Raw genomic sequence first — 17,016 nt, forward strand, 5'->3', positions numbered from 1 at the left:
CACACACGAGCATGATTTCATAAGCCATGTGTGACACATTTGACATATTTACATTTAATCTCCACAATGACGATAATAGAGTTTATTCATATCCTCATTGTGCAAATGAAGTCTAAGGTCCTGCTAAGTTAGGTTGTCCAAGGTCACAAACTCTAAGCAGCAGAACCAGGATATTTACCCCTTTTTGTCTCATTTCTCAGGCCAGGCTTTGTCAACCCAGGTAACACTTTCCAACATGAATATGTCTGTGGCAAACACTATCATTCCCCGCATGTCTGTCTTTCAATTCTTTCTCACAGGTTGGCCAACCACAAACACCCCATTTCCAGCCTCCCTTCAAACGTACTCGTAGTCTGATAAGGCGGTGAAAGTGGACCCTCGCCGAGTTCTGGATTGTTTGGAAGGGGCAAGAACACTTGCTTTCCTCTTCCTTCCTAGTGTGCAGAACCTGGGCACAGCAGTACCTTTTCTTGGCAATACAGATCCAGGCTTGGAGGGGACAGCCTAGGGGATTCCCTAGACAACGTCACAGCACTAAGTTGCCCTGTCACCTGATAGCTGAAAACTGCAAGCCTCAAAGTCAGTCCTTATTCTAAAACCACGTGCTGTTGTGTATGTTCATAGCCATTGAAGTCATTCAGAGTTGGGGCAGCTTAGCTTAGAGTAATAAGTCCCGCATTGTTGAAGCTTCAGGGAAGAGCCATGGAGAACGCTTTAGCAGAGGTGGCCACAAGGGACAGCTGGAGGGGAGATGCATGGGCTACCGTGAAAAGTCAAGAGGCTCATATAAAGAGAATGCGAAGCCTTGGTTTTCCAGGTATTTCTAAAGTCAAATGGACAGTAGAAAGTTACTGTTCAGCAGCTATACTCCATTCCCTGTCTCTCTCTCCATCCTTTCTGCCAGTACGCAGCGCTGTTATAGACACCTGAAGGGCAGACACAGTCTCTGGATCCTTTTCACATCTCCTTAGTATTGACTTTGCAAGTGGCAAGAGAGCACCCTTCCGGTGTGATGCTGAACACACGTGGGCTGAACTTAGATAAAGACGATTTGATGTGAATCATTTGGGAAGTAGAAGCTCTTTGGGAAATAGTGCTAAAGGGCAGTGATTAGAATTCCCCAGATCGGGGCTGTAGAGATAGCTCAGCAGTTAAGAGCACGGACTGCTCTTATGAAGGTCCTGAGTTCAAATCCCAGCAACCACATAGTGGCTCACAACCACTGGTAATGAGATCTGACACCCTCTTCTGGAGTGTCTGAAGACAGCCACAGTGTACTTACATATACATTAATAAATCCTTTTTAAAAAAGAGAGAGAGAGAGTTATCTAGATCAAGGATGGCAAAAATGCAGCACTAGCTGCCACCCCTGTCCCCTTGTGTGTCCATGGAAGACATTGCTAATGGATTACAGCACACTTGCTCCCTGAGGCCAGCTGGGAATCCTCAATCCTTTCCCCGTATTGTCTCCAGTCAGCACGCACAGCGACTTCTATTTCACATGGACAGTGAAACGCGACAGAAGGTGAGATTTGTATTAGCTCATGAATCAGTACCTTGTGCCTGTCCAGTTTAGCCAGAAGTTCCAGGTCTGTCTTGTCTGAGACCCCGCCATGAAGAACAAGGACTTTCTCATCAACCAGAGTGGCCAATGGAAGCCAGCAGAAGACATCTTGAAGTGTCCTTAGGATTTTCTTCCCATGTATCTAAAAAAAACGACAAGCTATTCAGCACCACTGAACTGTCTGAAGGGAGGGAGCACCAGGCTTTGGAAGGGGCTCACCTTGTATTTATGCATCACTTCCTTGGTGAAGCCATATCTGGACACAGGGGCAAAGCACACATGAAGATGCGTTTAGTGACAGAGGTCGTGGAGCCGTCACATTTCATAAAAATGCTTATTCTAGTTTTGTGCCCTTAGAATATGTAGAGAAGAGATAGAAAAGACCATCAAAAAGTTTACAATTTCTTTCTTGGGTAGAGAAATGATGAGGCATTCAAATTCTAGTCTTTCTGTTTATCTAGAATTGCTACTTGCTCTGTGTGGATCCTTATTGTTTACAAGCTAAAAATACTGATAAGTAAAAATGTAATGTTCTTATCACAATTGTAAAATAACATAGAATTTAAAAATCATTAAAAATATTATATACTGTGTATTCTTTCAGAAATTTGAAAACTTCTGTTTTGACTTGTACTTGAACCCAGGACCTTGTGCGTTCTAGACAAGTGCTCCACTGAACAACCCTAGCCCTAGGAAAGCTATATTTAAAAGACATCTAAAGCAAGGAACACTAGAGGAAACACCCAACACCCCGCGAGTCTGGGCTTGTACCGTAGGTTCACTAGATGGTCCTCATGGTTTCCTCTGTTAAGATGGAACTCCTTAGGGTATACCAACATGAAGGCAAAGAGAACCATCAGGACCTCTACAGAGTCCTTGCCTCGATCCACGAAGTCACCGTTGAACACGTATGCTCTCTCTGGTGACGGCAGACCGTTCTTCCGACCGATGATGGGTCCACAAAGAGGCAGTGGGGGGGGGGGAGAGAACATCAGGTTAAAGGCATCAGGCATCTGACTGCTAAGTCAGGAGCCATAGCCAATCCTGTGGTCTGTGGGTTCCTCTACACCGGAAATATCAGCAAAAAAGGGAAATGTTTTCCGTTGTCTTACATTTCCTTTCCAAAGACGCTGAAGTTAGGAGATACTCAGTAAATCTGGCATTTGATGCAGAGACACAACCATGTGGTGTGACCAAAGGATGCTGGGCTTGTGACATGGAAGCCACTTTTAAGTTCCAGGTTCATAATGACGAGAACAATGATAGTTGTAATGACTGCCATGAACTTGTGGGAATTAAATAAGGTAATATCAGGCTGAACCTAATAGCACACATCTGTAAACCCAGCACTTGGAAGATGGAGGTAGGAAAGATCAGGAGTTCAAAGCCAGTCTGGCTACATAGTGAGTTAGAAGGAGGCCTTTCCTGTCTACTTGAGACCTTATTTCAAAAAACATTTTAAAAAGGAGAATACGTATGCATACACACACACACACACACACACACACACACACACACACGAATGATTTGGAAATATAGCATACATACAAAGTAATACTATACTAATAAAATAGTACATACACACTTGTTATGTGTTCTTCTTATAGGTAAAATGAATATAAACAAAGTTTGGATACCTCCATACTAATCTTCTTTATTTGGAAAAAATAGAAAATCAATTGCTAATGGTTCCCGCTGCTTATCAAACTGACATTTAGATTTGCCTAAAATTTACACAAATAAACCAGAATAGAAAGCAAAGCTGACTCTAGATTAGGTATTATTGTGGAGACACACATACAGAAACCCAAGCAATTGGGTGTGGAGAGATGGCTCAGCAGTTAAAAGCACTGACTGCTCTCTTGCAAATAACACAGGTTTGATTCCCAACACCCACATGGAAGCTCATCACCATCTGTAACTCTAGCTCTAGGGGTTCCGCGCCTCTTCTGGCTTCCATGCCCTGTGTACATGTGGTGTACACGCAGGAAAACAAAACAAAATATAAGATAAAAATACATCTGTTTTGTAAGTCTAAGCAACAGTTATTTGTGTAATGGAGGGTATATCTTATATCTGAACTTTTAAAGTAAACCTCAGAGCAAAAAAGTCACTATAATTGGATGCTCTTACCTTATAAAATATAAATATTAAATCATCCAACTGGCCATGTAGATCTCCTAACAGAGAAAAGGATATTAGCTCATACTGACCCATAGTTTAACAAGAAAAACACTGTGTCTGGGAGAATGGGACAAGGCTAGAAAGCAAGAGTTACTAATTTAGGGAGAATCACTTTGATCTCGTTCTAACTCATCGCAGATGTAGTTAGTACTGGAAAGCAGAAAACACTGGTTTTTGTTTTGTTTCGTTTTATGATTATCACAGTTAATTAGCTACATTGTTACTGCAGCAAAGACCAGACAATATAATACAGGGCAGTAATGGGAAGAGAGCTGGGGAGTTCACCCCACCTAAGTTAGAAGTTGTCACTCACTTGTGGACCAGTGTTGGGAGACTGTTCAAGAGAAGTTACAAAATCTAACAAGAAATCTCCTCTTCAGGCATTGAAAGGATGAATTCTAAGTTTCAGATGCTTACAGGGTGAGCAAGGCACACCCGCTGGACCAGTTCACACCCCTTCCTCGTGTGTGTCTCCCTCAGCTGGGGAGTGGGCTTCTGTCCACAGGGATGCTATTGAGCAAATGGTGAAAGCTGGCCACTGTGGTTCTCTATGTGACAGGCGTGTGTGTGGATGGAAATAAACACTCTGTAAGCCTTGACATTTTCTCAAGTACTGTGATGGTTTGTATATGCTAGGCCCAGGGAGTGGCACTATTAGAAGGTGTGATCCTGTTGGAGTAGGTGTGTCACTGTGGCTGTGGGCTTTAAGACCCTCATCCTAGCTGCCTGGAAGTCATTAGTCTCCTAGCAGCCTTCAGATGAAGATGTAGAACTCTCAGCTCCTCCTGTACCATGCCTGCCTGCATGCTGCCATGTTCCTGCCTTCATGATAATGGACTGAACCTCTGAATCTGTAAGCCAGCCTCAGTTAAACGTTGTTCTTACAAGAGTTGCCTTGGTCATGGTGCCCGTTCACAGCAATAAAACCCTAAGACAAGCACCAAAAAATAAAATGTCAAAAGGCTTGGGTTTCTTTGTTTGTGTTGTTGTTGTTATTGTTGTTGTTGACTGTGGTGATTCTGTTCTCAGTACGGAAAGTGTGAACTTGGAATCACTATGGACTGCTTCTCCGAACCATGTCTCCTTTAAGTAAAAGTGTGACAAATATGAGAACAGTCCGCTGAAAGAGAGACGATGTGACCTGCTCATCGCCAGCACGTCTTCCCCTGGCTCAGCTCCTGGTCCCTTTCTATGGCAGGGTTTTCAGATTTGTAATCTGCCCAGGGAAGGCACCTCCTGCCAGCACTTACCACACACTGTGACCTCCTCGCTGTAGCAGGTGGAGACTCGGTTGATGTTGGGCAGCTGGGCCAGGTGTTTTCTGGTCTCATACAGAAGATTCAAGACATAGCGAGCATGGAGCTGCTACCAGGAGGAAGGGGTGGGATGCCTTAAAATAACACGGATGACCCCACTTTTGCTGGCAAACGTCCAGCCACCCCAGACCCCAGAAGGAACCCAGTAAACTATAGATCCTCTTCACACAACTCTGCTTTCGACTGACTTTTCTTCCCTCCTCTTTCCTGTCTCATCTGTAGGCTTTTCTTTGCCCTTGGGAAGTGCATAACTGCAGCAGTAGGCAGTGTATGAATTGATGGTGTGGACCAAGCCTGCCATTACTGGGAGACGGCATCCCATCTCCTACCCCTCTGCTTTCATCTTGTCAGAGAGTGGAGGGACCACGATCTAAGTACCTCACAGAACTGAACAGTTTCTCACCAGCTCTGCACTGGCCACTGGGGGGTGAGAGGGGCGGGAAGGGTGAAGCCAAGACAGTGTTTTGCTTGGACCATTGCCTCCTGATGGGTCTCTCTGCTTCTCTTCTACCCTCACCGGCATGCCAGTCTCAACTTGGCAAGCACTATATTTTTATTATTAGTCCAGACAGATTCTCACTATGAACCCCCAACTGTCCTGGAACTCACTGTCTAGACTCAGCTAACCTTGAACTCAGAGTGACCTGCCTGCCTCTGCCTCTCAAATACTGAGATTAAAGATGTGTGCTACTAGGGTCTGATGCCCCCTGAGTGTTTTAAAGAGCAAGCCGGAGTATCATCCTTGTGTTTCTGCCCCAGCAGCTCTTAGTTTCCCCCTGGATTCCTCCTTACTGATCACAGCGGTCTTTCTGAGGTCCCTGGACAGTCCACAGGGTTCCTGTCTCAGTGCCTTTGTACTCAATCTTTTATCTTGAGCACTCTGTTCCCAGATATTTCAGGTGTATCTTGCAGCACCCTGACTTTTGCTCAGACAACTTCCATTGCTCAGACTGCCTCCTCTCCTCCCCCTCTTCCATAGCTCTCATCACTTCCTGCGATACCGCATACTGACCTTTAGTTTATTACTTCCTACACCACTACTAACAGGTCAGCTGCTCGAGGGCAGCTGCATCCCCGTGCCCAGATCCGTGTGAGCCCCCCAGCCTTCCTCACTAGCTACCTGCAGGCAGAATGAACAAAACCACAAAGAAGCTGGCTGTTGGACCACAGGAGCCTGGCTAAGTTTCCAGGCTGGTTTGGTCTGCCTTTACTCATAAATACAAGTTGGTTGGGACCCACGTCCCCATTTAAGCTTACTTGTCGCAGCCTGAAAGCTTCCACCAGGGCGGTGGCATGATCAGGAAGAAGGGGGAAGGAGAGGCGTGGCCCCATATAGCTGTCTGGCACCTCTATGGATTCAAAATCGCCGCCCTCCTCTGTCTCCACATCTTGGGCGAATCTCTCCTCGGTGAACATGCGGTTCAGGAAGTCTCCTAGTTCAGACATAGAAGGCAAAGGCACACCAGCTTAGGAACAGACATTGAGGGACCGTCAATGCAATGGGACCCTGCCGGTCGGACACTGGCTCCAGCCCAGGATACGACAGAGAAACTGAAGTCAGATAATTAGGGGATGCAGGAGGAAGGTTATGTTTCTGTGCTTGTACAATCATTAATTGGTCTACATTTACTTTTTAAAAAAATCACCAGAATCAGGAGATGGAGAGATTATGTCTCTGCTGTTAGGAGTGCTTGCTGCTCTTCCAGAAGACCTGAGTCAGATTCCTAGCACCCACATCTGGCATCTCACAGTGACCTCTAACTCCAGCTCCAGGGGACCCTCTTCTGGCCTTCTCAGACACCAGCATTCACAAGTGTACACACACACACTTTTTCACATGATTTAAAATAAATATTCTTTTAAAAATCAAAAGATCGGTCAGAGGACGTCCCGACATGCAGAGTTGAGCAGGGCAAAGCCGATGAAGAAAGGATTCTAGGCCGTTCACCTTGCCCAGTGGGCACAGCAGAAGCTTGCATCATCTCCAGTATGGTAGCCTCCTCCAGCTGTCAGGCTCTAAAGGTCCAGGCCAGGGGTTTCCCTCCCGGACCGCAGAGGATCATGGGTAACAGAACCAGAAAGGCTGCGGAGTCACCCACACTCGCATCCATCTCTCTAGGATGCCTTCAACCAGAAACTGGCATTTCCCGCAAAGTCCTGGTGCCTGGAGGTTCATTCTTCATTATTTCGCAGGCCCTCTGAGCTAGCCATCTATCCTCCGGTTTCCCGCATCTCTCTCCACCTCCTCCATCTCTCTCTCCACTCCTTTCTACCTCCAGTGTTCCTTAGTAAACCCACTCCTTGCACGTAAACGCTTGTCTCCAGGGACGTTTGTTTATAGGAGAGCCCAGGCTAAAAGTTTACTCGGCCATTCATTTGCCAGCCTTCCTACACAATCCCAAGCTCTAGGCAGAGTCCCAGTTACACTCCCGCGGTGACCCTACCACACCGACACTACAGAGTTAAGCCAGGACGGCATAGCATGGCGACTCCTACTCACTCTCGTGGCTGCTGCTGGGAGTGAAGTGGTCCACAAGGTAGCTGAAGAATTCGTGGAGCTGTGGAAGAACCAGACGAGGCTAGCTTTAAAAACGAAGGAAAGAGAATCCGGGAGTGGTCCCATCAGCTGCACCTTCCCACACCAGGACTGCTGCCCTGGCTGGCAGGCAGTTCCCCCTCCCTGCGGCCACCGCTACATACCTTGACCTGATCTTGCTGTCCAGCATACTCTATAGACTGGAAGATGTTCCAGGTACATCGCCGCCTCATTTCTAGGCGGGCCATGTAGCGCCGGTACCATCTCTGGATCAGGGCCGCTGCCTTGAAGGCTGTAACAGATGAGGATGCGAACCTCTGAGCTGGGACTCCCAGAGATGGGGCCGGAAGCAGGAGAGGTAGGTGTGTGTGTGTGTGTGTGTGTGTGTGTGTGTGTGTGTGTGTGTGTTCGCGCGCGCTCGTGCGCGTGCGTGTGATATTTCTACAATGTAACGGTAAGATGAATATCAAGAGATTGGGTCCCTCTGAACTGTCCTGCCAAACCGTGTGGTATCAAAAAATCAGCTTACACCTCAGCATCGTCATCTGGACAAGGAATTAGACTCAGTGGAGAACAGGTACTCTCTTTAGGCCACACAAGTGATGAGTATTTCCTACACCCCAGTCTTGTATATGTCACTGTCCTGGCTAGTTTTGTGTCAACTCAACACAAGCTAGAGTCATCAGAGAAAAAGGAGCCTCAACTGAGAAAATGCCTCTATTAAGATCTAACTGTAGGCAAGCTTGAAGAGGTTTTCTTAATTAGTAATTGATGGGGAGGGCTCAGCCCATTGTGGGTGGGGCCATCCCTGAGCTAGCCATGTAAGCTAGTAAGCTGTGTTCCTCCATGGCCTCTGCATCAGCTCCTGCCTCCGGGTTCCTGCCCCGCTTGAGTTCCGATCCTAACTTCCTTTGATGATCAACTGTGATGAAGCACAAGCTGGATAACCCCCAGTCCCACCTCCCAGGCTTCTTTGACCATGGTGTTTCATCACACTCAAGAGGAACCCTAATGTTGACAACATTCTCATTTTAAGAATTACATTGAGGGCTGTGGTAGCTGTGTTTTTAATCCCAGTACTTGGAAGGCAAAGGCAAGCAGATCTCTGTGCATTCAAGGACAGCCTAATCTACATAGTGAGTTCCAGGGCCACATAATGAGACTCTATCACTACTACTACTACTACTACTACTACTAAATTTGTTCTGCAAGGGATTTGGTCACATCTATGCAGAAGTAACTAGTAGAGATGATGTTAGTAGCTCTAAAAATTAATTTCTTTCTACTCTTCAATTCTTTTTTCACAGAAGCCAGGAGAGTGTTCTGAAGAGATAAAAATACTATTTTAGAATTCCTTATTTTGAATTCTTTCATCCTTCATGCCTTTGGAATAAAGTTTAGAATCCAACAGGAGACTATTGGATGTAGCCGTACGTGCCCACAATACCAGCACCTGAGAGGCAGAGGTAAGAGGGTTGTGGCAGATTTGAGACCAGCTTGGTTCATAGCAAGCTGCTGGCAGCCAGAGATCCACAGGGAGTCTCTGCTTTAAAAGACTCCATACAAGGGGCTGGAGAGACTGAGCAGTGGCTAAGAGCAGTAGCTGTTCAAACAGAGGTTGCTGAGTTCAATTCTCAGCAACCACATGGTGGCTCACACCCATCTATACTGGGATCTGACGCCCTCTTCTGGCATACGGGCATTCTTGCAGATAGAGTACTCATAGGCATTAAATAAATAAATCCCAAACAAACAAAATCCTGTAAGGTTTGGCTTCTGCCAACCTCCACAGCTCCACTCCTTCAATTCTCCACCTCGTTCTCCTCAGACCTATGAGTCCCATTCCCTTTGAGGGTCAAAAGTCCTAGGGCCATCAGAAAACACAGATATTTACATTACAATTCACAACAGTAGCAAAATTATAGTTGATATGAAGTAGCAACAAAATAATGTTATGGTTGTGGGTGGCCACACTCTGAGGAACGGCATTAAAGGGTCGCAGCGTCGGGGAGGTTGAGAACCGCTGGTCTACCCCACTCGGCTCCATGAGTGGGTGTTAGTTCTTCCTCCCTGCTAACCCTGGCACGGTGGACCCTTTACACAGAATTTTTGATTCCTTCTTTATCCAACATCATTTTATCCTCTTGTATGTAGACTGGATAAACGTGGAGACAACAGCGACTGCTAGGAATAATTTATCAACTCAGATGGTCTGCTGAGCACTGTGGTAGTCATTGCCAAGGAGCAACACAGTTCTAAGAGGCGGCTTGAAAGCAAATGAATGGGTTTCTACTTCCATCCTAAGAGGTCCTGCCCTACACAGCAAGGGCTTTGGGTACCAAAGCAAGCTCTGAAGCAGAAAAGCGCATACCTTTCTCAGCGTTCTGAAACGCAAAGTGGTGCTGGGTGGATGAGCTGCTTCCCATGGTTGAGGGACAGAGATCCTGCAGGACATGGATGACACTGGATCCGAGGGAAGGGAAGGGTTTGCTGACAAGAGGAAGGGGTGTTGTCAGCGGAAGGTTCACACACAGCATCAGTTCAGGTGGAGCAACTGTCTGTGAGCCCCCACGGGATCAATCCCCTCCTCTCTGTTTATCCCCTGAGAATTCCCTCCTGAGCTGTCAGGTCTCCCTCTGAGCGAATGCTCTTTTCCGCTGTGTGGACTAGAAGCATACCTATAGTTTTTGTGGCTTCAAAGCTGCTTTTCATAATCTCTGCCATTCTTACACTGCTACCAAACCACTGCTCTCCTTTCTGCTTTTCATGAGAGCAGATGGCATGTTCTCTTCTTAGATACAATTTGTTTTATGGTGCTGGGATTAAACTCGGGGTCTGGGGTGTATTAGACAAATGCTCTACTGCTGGACCACATCCACAGGTCCCTTTTTTTTTTTTACTTTGTTTTGAGACAGGATTGCTAACCTCAAACTCACTGTGTAACTGAGGATAACCTTGAACCTCTGGCCATCCTGTCTCTGCTATCTGAGTGCTGATGGCAGACAGGCATGCACCATTGATGCCTGTTTATATGGTGTTGGGATCAAACTCAGGGCCTTAGGCATGCTAGTCTGGTGCTCTACCAACTGAGCTACATCCTAAACCTCTTTTCATGATCATTTTCAAAACGCTAACTATCCCAGGCTGGCCTCAAACTTGTGACCTTCTCGTGTCAGTCTCTGAAATAGCTGGGATTACAGGTCTGTGCCACCCATACCTGACTTCTTAGATGCTCCCAGAAATACAATTTTCATCCTCATTATTGATCAAAACATTTCATGCTAATGTCTCCAATAACTTCACCTTTTCAGTCAGTACCTTGCCGGAACAGCGAAGCCATCTGGTTTTGCAGGTCCCACCTGAATTACAGTTCTGCCTTGGGGTCTCAGATGCTGGCCAGTTATGTTTGCTCCCACCTCTCTAGGCTCTCTTGAGGTTGTTTCTCCCTATGTTTGAAATGCCAGTGTGTGCATGTGTGTGTACATGTGTGTGCATACATTCTTCAAGCTTGTATGCATGTGTGTATGCATACATGAATGTATATATATATATATATATATATATATATATATATATATATATGTGTGTGTGTGTGTGTGTGTGTGTGTGTGTGTGTGTGTGAGAGAGAGAGAGAGAGAGAGAGAGAGAGAGAGAGAGAGAGAGAAAGAAAGAGAGCAAGCACACATGCACTCATGTATGTACGTATGTATGTATGTGGATTCTGGNATGTGGATTCTGGTCCCAAATCTCTCCTCTTTTACTTAGTGATTTTTTTTTAAAAGATTTATTTATTTATATGAGTACACTGTAGCTATCTTCAGACACACCAGAAGAGGNCATCAGATCCCATTACAGATGGCTGTGAGCCACCATGTGGTTGCTGGGAATTGAACTTAGGACCTCTGGAAGAGGAGTCAATGTTCTTAACCACTGAGCCATCTCTCCAGCTCCCACTTAGTGGCTTAATCATCTCTTACATACTTAACTATTACCTCCCAGCTCTCAGAGCTGTACCTCTTTTCTAGATTATCCTAAACTCTAGTCTATACAGCTGGCTGTGTGCTGAGCATCTACACTGGGGTGTTCTGGTGTACAGAGTGGAGTTTCGTGAGTAGATGTGTAGATTTGAGAGGTGGGAAGTGATAGTTGAGCTTGTAAGAGCTGATTAAATCACAGAAGAAAAGAGGAGTGCAAGGAAACCATTTTGGGGTGTGTGTGTGTGTGTGTGTGTGTGTGTGTGTGAGTGAGTGTGTGTGTTGCTAGGGATTGGACCCAGGGTTCTACAGCTGCAAACACATGATGTGCCCCAAATGGAGTAGCCATCCTTGGGCAAAGCCCCAACCTTGCACCATTGTCTGGTATCTTATCTCTCTGCCATCACACTGTGGGCTCCTTTAGAGTTAGGCTGTATAAGAATTCATCCCCAAGGTTCAGCACAAATGCTTGGCCCATAGCAGGGATTCAGTACAGACTAAGTGAATAAGCTTGAGTCATGTGCATTACACAGCCTAGAATACTTCACTCTGTCTCCAGGAAACACTGTGGGGTTTGGCTAGCTTTCCCCTGTGTTTATCTATTGAGCACAGCACTGTGCCATATACGGGCACTTTCCCAAAGTACACACTGCACACACTGAGCACACTCCCAGGTCCTCTATTCTTTCCTTCCCCCACTCCCCTCTCAATTGGTCCCCTTTGTCCCCCTGGGAAGTTTAACTTTTACTTTCAAGGCTATGTACCACGTCATTGGAGCATGAATCCAACAGGACAGATACTGGTTGCCGAAGCTCCGGGATTATAATTGATTAAATTCTTGCTCTAGCAGCTTATTGCCTATGAATAAGTAAACCCCAAAGGGTGGTGGAAGAATATGATCTTAAATAACCTACTCTATTAAAAAAAGCCAATAGAGATTGATAAACAACACTGCTCCAGAATGAGAAGGAATAATTCTCTCAGGTCAATAAACAGGGTAGAAAGCAGTGCTGTCTTCCATCAGGTGGCACATCTTATTGTAACCAATCATGCCGCCATGGATAAAAGGGATGTGTGTCACACAGCACATGGAAGGGATGAGGAGATCCCAGCTATCGCTAGACCTACAGAGGGATGGACACGCATCCCTACTTGGGGCTCCTTGGCCTCTCCTGTGTTGTGCATAGGTTATGGTAACTCCACTACAGGGGTGTCATCGGTGAGCGAGGTTTGCAAAGGTTTACCACTGTCGTGAAAAGCACAGACTAAGCTGGGCAATGGTGGTGCAAGGCAGAGGCAGGCGGATTTCTGAGTTTGAGGCCAGCCTGGTCTACAGAGTTAGTTCTAGGACAGCCAGGGCTACACAGAGAAACCCTGTCTTGAAAAGCCAAAAGAAAGAAAGGAAGAAAGAAAGGAAGGAAGGAAGGAAGGAAGGAAGGAAGGAAGGAAGGAAAGAAGGAAGAGATAAAGAAAAGTAAAGAAAAGAAAAGGAAAAAAGAAAAAGAAAAGAAAAGCACAGACTAAGAGTTTTCTTAAATAACAACCTCAAAAATTTAGAGCATTAGAGCAGGGCATGGTGGTGTATGCCTGCAATCCCGGCACTCAGGAAGACCATACACTTGAGGCTAGTCTGGCCTATATAGTGAGCTTCAACTCAGAAAAAAAAATTAATAAAACATCTCTCCCCACAAAATGAAAAGTACTTTAGGTAATTTCCATATAGAATCGACCAGATACATTATGTCATTAAAAAACAAACAAACAAACAAACAGTGGCGTCCTATGCCATATGACATGATGTTTGTGCAATATTTGTGCAATGCTCTAAAAATGTCCCCAGACGAATCACACAAGAAACCTGTATGCCCAGTGTGCTCTCATCTGCATATCACAGTCCAAGTGTGTGAAGAACAGGCCGTGCACCCTCGCTTAAACTGATAAACGGGTCTGAGGAGTGAGACAGTTCTGTTCCCTCCAGCTGCCAACTCCCCCTCCTCCCCCACCCCCAATCTCCCCTCTTTGTTTCTTACAGGGTCTTGATTTGTACCCCAGGCTATCCCGCAGCATATTCTTCCTTCCTCTGCCCTGAGTGCTGGGACTACAGGCGCGCGCTACCACACAGCTTGAGACTTGGGCTTTGCCTATGCCCTTGCCTTCTTAAATGAGTCTGGCTGGATCTAACCTCAAAAGCTAAGCAAAAACAAAAAAATGAGCCTGGTTACTAACTAAGTGGGAAGATTTTAATTTTTAATTTATAGAGATTTAAAAAAAAATAACCTTTATTACTGAGATCAATACATGGTATATTTTCAAAAATTTTACATGGGAAGAAAAATAAGAAAGGAACTGTAACTAAATTAGGTTACTACATACGGTTGCTCGAGAGAAAGTAAAGTCATCTAGACTAGCAGAGTGTTCTAGAACTCACTAAAAAACATAGACAGGAAGGAAAAATTAAATAATTTTCAAGGGAAACAACTTGAGAGTAAAAACTGCAGGCTGGGGAGATGGCTCCGAGGTAAAGCGCTTGCCGCCAAGGCGTGAGGGACCTGAGCGTGGGTCACCAGCACTCAAGGGAAAAGCCAGGTGTGTCGGGCGCTTCCTGAGAGTGGAGACAGGCCGATGGTAGGGCTTATTGCATCTCAGGTGAGACGGAAAGTGCCAGGTTCAAGAGAATCTCTGTCTCAAAAACATGAAGTTGAGAATGATTGGAAAGATTGTAGAAAACAAATGATGCCGATCCGTAGCCTCCACGACATGTGCACAAGCACGCACGCACACATGCCATACACATCACCCACACATCATCTACACACACACAAGCACACCACACATACCACACACCACACACACCATATACACCACACATACACACATACCATACACACCACCCACACCCACACCACACATACCATACACACCACCCACACATCATACACACACACACACACACTCACACCACACACAAGCACACCACATATACCACACACCACACACATACATGTACACCACACATACCATATACACCACACATACATACACATACCATACACACCACACATACACACACATACCATACACACCACACATACACACACATACCATACACACCACACATACCATACACACCACCCATACAACACACACACATATCACACACATACCACACACACACACAGTACACCACATATACCACACACATCACACACACACATGCACACCACACAAACAAGCACACCACACACACCACACTCCTGGAAAGTGAGGTTGAAGGAGCCTCACAGAACTGAACTGATAGCTGCCACGCCTGAGGTTGCTGTGACCCAGTCTTTGTAAGTCACGGTGGCGTCCACATTATGCCACTCTGTGAGGGAGGTGCCCTGTCCCTCTGGAACTTGACAAGTCAAGCCAGCCAAGCCTCACCACATTCTTTTTAATCTGTCGCTCTGTTCACTAACAGCCTAATGGGTGGAGGGAAAGTTGGTTATCAGGACTTGAAATCCAGAAAACACGACTGCAGCCTCTCCAACAGAGGCTTTCTCTGACTGACCATCCCTAAACCAAATGGAAGCAGGAGAGAAAGACTGAGAGAATGACAGTGACAGGCAAAAGTAAGCACAGGACAGGTGACAAGAAAATGGTCTGTGGGCCGGCTTGCCTGCCCTACTATGGAGTCAGGAAACTTCTAGCATCTTTGGTGAAATCGTAGCTGCTTACTAAGGCACTCTGTGTTTCTCACAGACCTCTCACAAAAGGTGTTGGAGGCAACAGAGAAGCTATGCTTACTTAAGCCAAAATGGTACATGAATTCCTACAAAGATCAAGGATAAATAAACTGCTTATGTAAAACCAAAGCAACCTATAACCTTGAACACGCCCTGAACAGTAACTCTTACAAACCCACCTTATAACTTTGCTAAGAAAAAGTCTTCAATATTTAGTCTTGTTACAATACTCTTTGGGCAGTATTGAAAAAGTAGTTGAAAAGTGTGTGGTGTGTATGTGTGTACAGGCACGTGGCAGGGGTTGGAGAGACTGTACAGTGGTTAAGTGTGTGGTGCATATGTGTGTACCAGCATGTGTGTGTGGGGGGAGGGCTGGAGAGACCACACAGTGGTTAAGAGCTCTTGTTGCTCCTTTAGTGGACCAGGGTTCAATTCCTGGCACTCCCCCTCCCCCCCCCTTGGTAGCTTGCAACCATTTATAACTCCAGTGTCATGGAACCCAACACTCTTTCCGACCTTCACGGGCACCAGACATGCACAAACATTTATATATGTAAAATAAAAAGTGTGTGTGTGTGTGTGTGTGTGTGTGTGTCTGTCTGTCATTCATTTGTCCTGGGGGTGTTCTTAGCAACCCTTAGAGAGATCACTTGAAAACTACTAAAATCCTATATAAACCCACTGTAAAGACACTTAAGTTTGACTCTCATCCACAAGGCTACAGCCATGCATGGGAGTGTCTTACTATTTCCCCAAAGCATCTCTCTCTATTAACCCCTGGGCCTAATATCTACATTAGAAATGTACTTAATATGCAACTCTGCTTATACTGGTTTTCATTCATGAAAGTCACACATACTGGGTTTGCCTGGATGAAGGTCCTTAGGGGCCCGGGAACTCTTGAGGATGCTCTAGGAGATGGAGGGAGCTATGTCTCTCTCTCTCTGTTGCCCACAATGAACCTCTTCCCTCCCATTGGCTGATGTCATGGTCTCATCCATTTCTGTCCCACAGGCTGGGACTTACCTTCCAGGAGCTTAGCTGACTCTGAGACACAGCAGGCACCTAACCCATGTGTCTGATCACCGTCTGTCTTCACGGTTGGTGGATGGAACCGCCTGGTGGGGCTGCAGGTCTCGGGTCTAACAAATACGACGCCACCTTTGTCTGATGTCTTCTCAGAGGGAAGGATGACACCGACTACCCTGGCAATGCATTTCAAGTGCCATGTGACAATCACAATAACCACCTTCAAGCCGTGGGCAGCAGCACCCTGGGTCAAATGAGGCCTGGGGATTGGAGGCAAGTCTGCAGAGTGTGGCCTGTCACTTCTCGATGGGGGCGGAGGACCCCCCCCTCCAGTCCTAAATCTTCTTACTCTTCTGGATTAGGAGGTGCATTCCCCAAGCCAGCCTGACAAGCCTGAGCTCCTTAACCCAGAAACAAGAGAGTGCTGACCCTACAGAGACCGGCTGCAGGGCGCCATGCTCGAACTGTTCCACAAGAGCCCAAAGGGTGCTGCCTGCAGCCCACATGGAGGCTCCTTCTGTTTGCAAAACTTGATTGAGAGATCATGTCTTTCCCAGGGACAGAATCCCCTCAGGATGTATTCCCAGCTCCCTTTCCTACATCCAGTTGGAAATATAGAATAATAAACTATATTTAAAAGCAGAAGCTCACAGTTTCAGGGCAAGCAGGTAGAAGACAGCACTCAGTG

At 46.1% G+C, this 17,016-nt stretch overlaps 1 protein-coding gene across 1 annotated transcript in view; it reads right to left on the reverse strand.

The window, feature by feature from the left end:
• The window catches only part of Ppef2 (protein phosphatase with EF-hand domain 2), a 30,365-nt gene extending 13,789 nt beyond the window's left edge, over nucleotides 1–16,576 (reverse strand). The window contains exons 1-10 of the mRNA XM_021211094.1: nucleotides 16,326–16,576; nucleotides 9,972–10,090; nucleotides 7,765–7,892; nucleotides 7,565–7,622; nucleotides 6,322–6,497; nucleotides 4,999–5,113; nucleotides 3,698–3,744; nucleotides 2,336–2,502; nucleotides 1,784–1,820; nucleotides 1,557–1,706 (exon numbers count right to left, since the gene is read on the reverse strand). Coding sequence (XP_021066753.1) covers nucleotides 1,557–1,706; nucleotides 1,784–1,820; nucleotides 2,336–2,502; nucleotides 3,698–3,744; nucleotides 4,999–5,113; nucleotides 6,322–6,497; nucleotides 7,565–7,622; nucleotides 7,765–7,892; nucleotides 9,972–10,026 — 933 coding nt within the window. The 5' untranslated portion in view covers nucleotides 10,027–10,090; nucleotides 16,326–16,576. The remainder of the gene's footprint in view (nucleotides 1–1,556; nucleotides 1,707–1,783; nucleotides 1,821–2,335; nucleotides 2,503–3,697; nucleotides 3,745–4,998; nucleotides 5,114–6,321; nucleotides 6,498–7,564; nucleotides 7,623–7,764; nucleotides 7,893–9,971; nucleotides 10,091–16,325) is intronic.
• Nucleotides 16,577–17,016: the final 440 nt, after the last annotated feature.

This window comes from Mus pahari, chromosome 13, assembly GCF_900095145.1.
Source record: "Mus pahari chromosome 13, PAHARI_EIJ_v1.1, whole genome shotgun sequence".
Taxonomy (NCBI): Eukaryota; Metazoa; Chordata; class Mammalia; order Rodentia; family Muridae; genus Mus; species Mus pahari.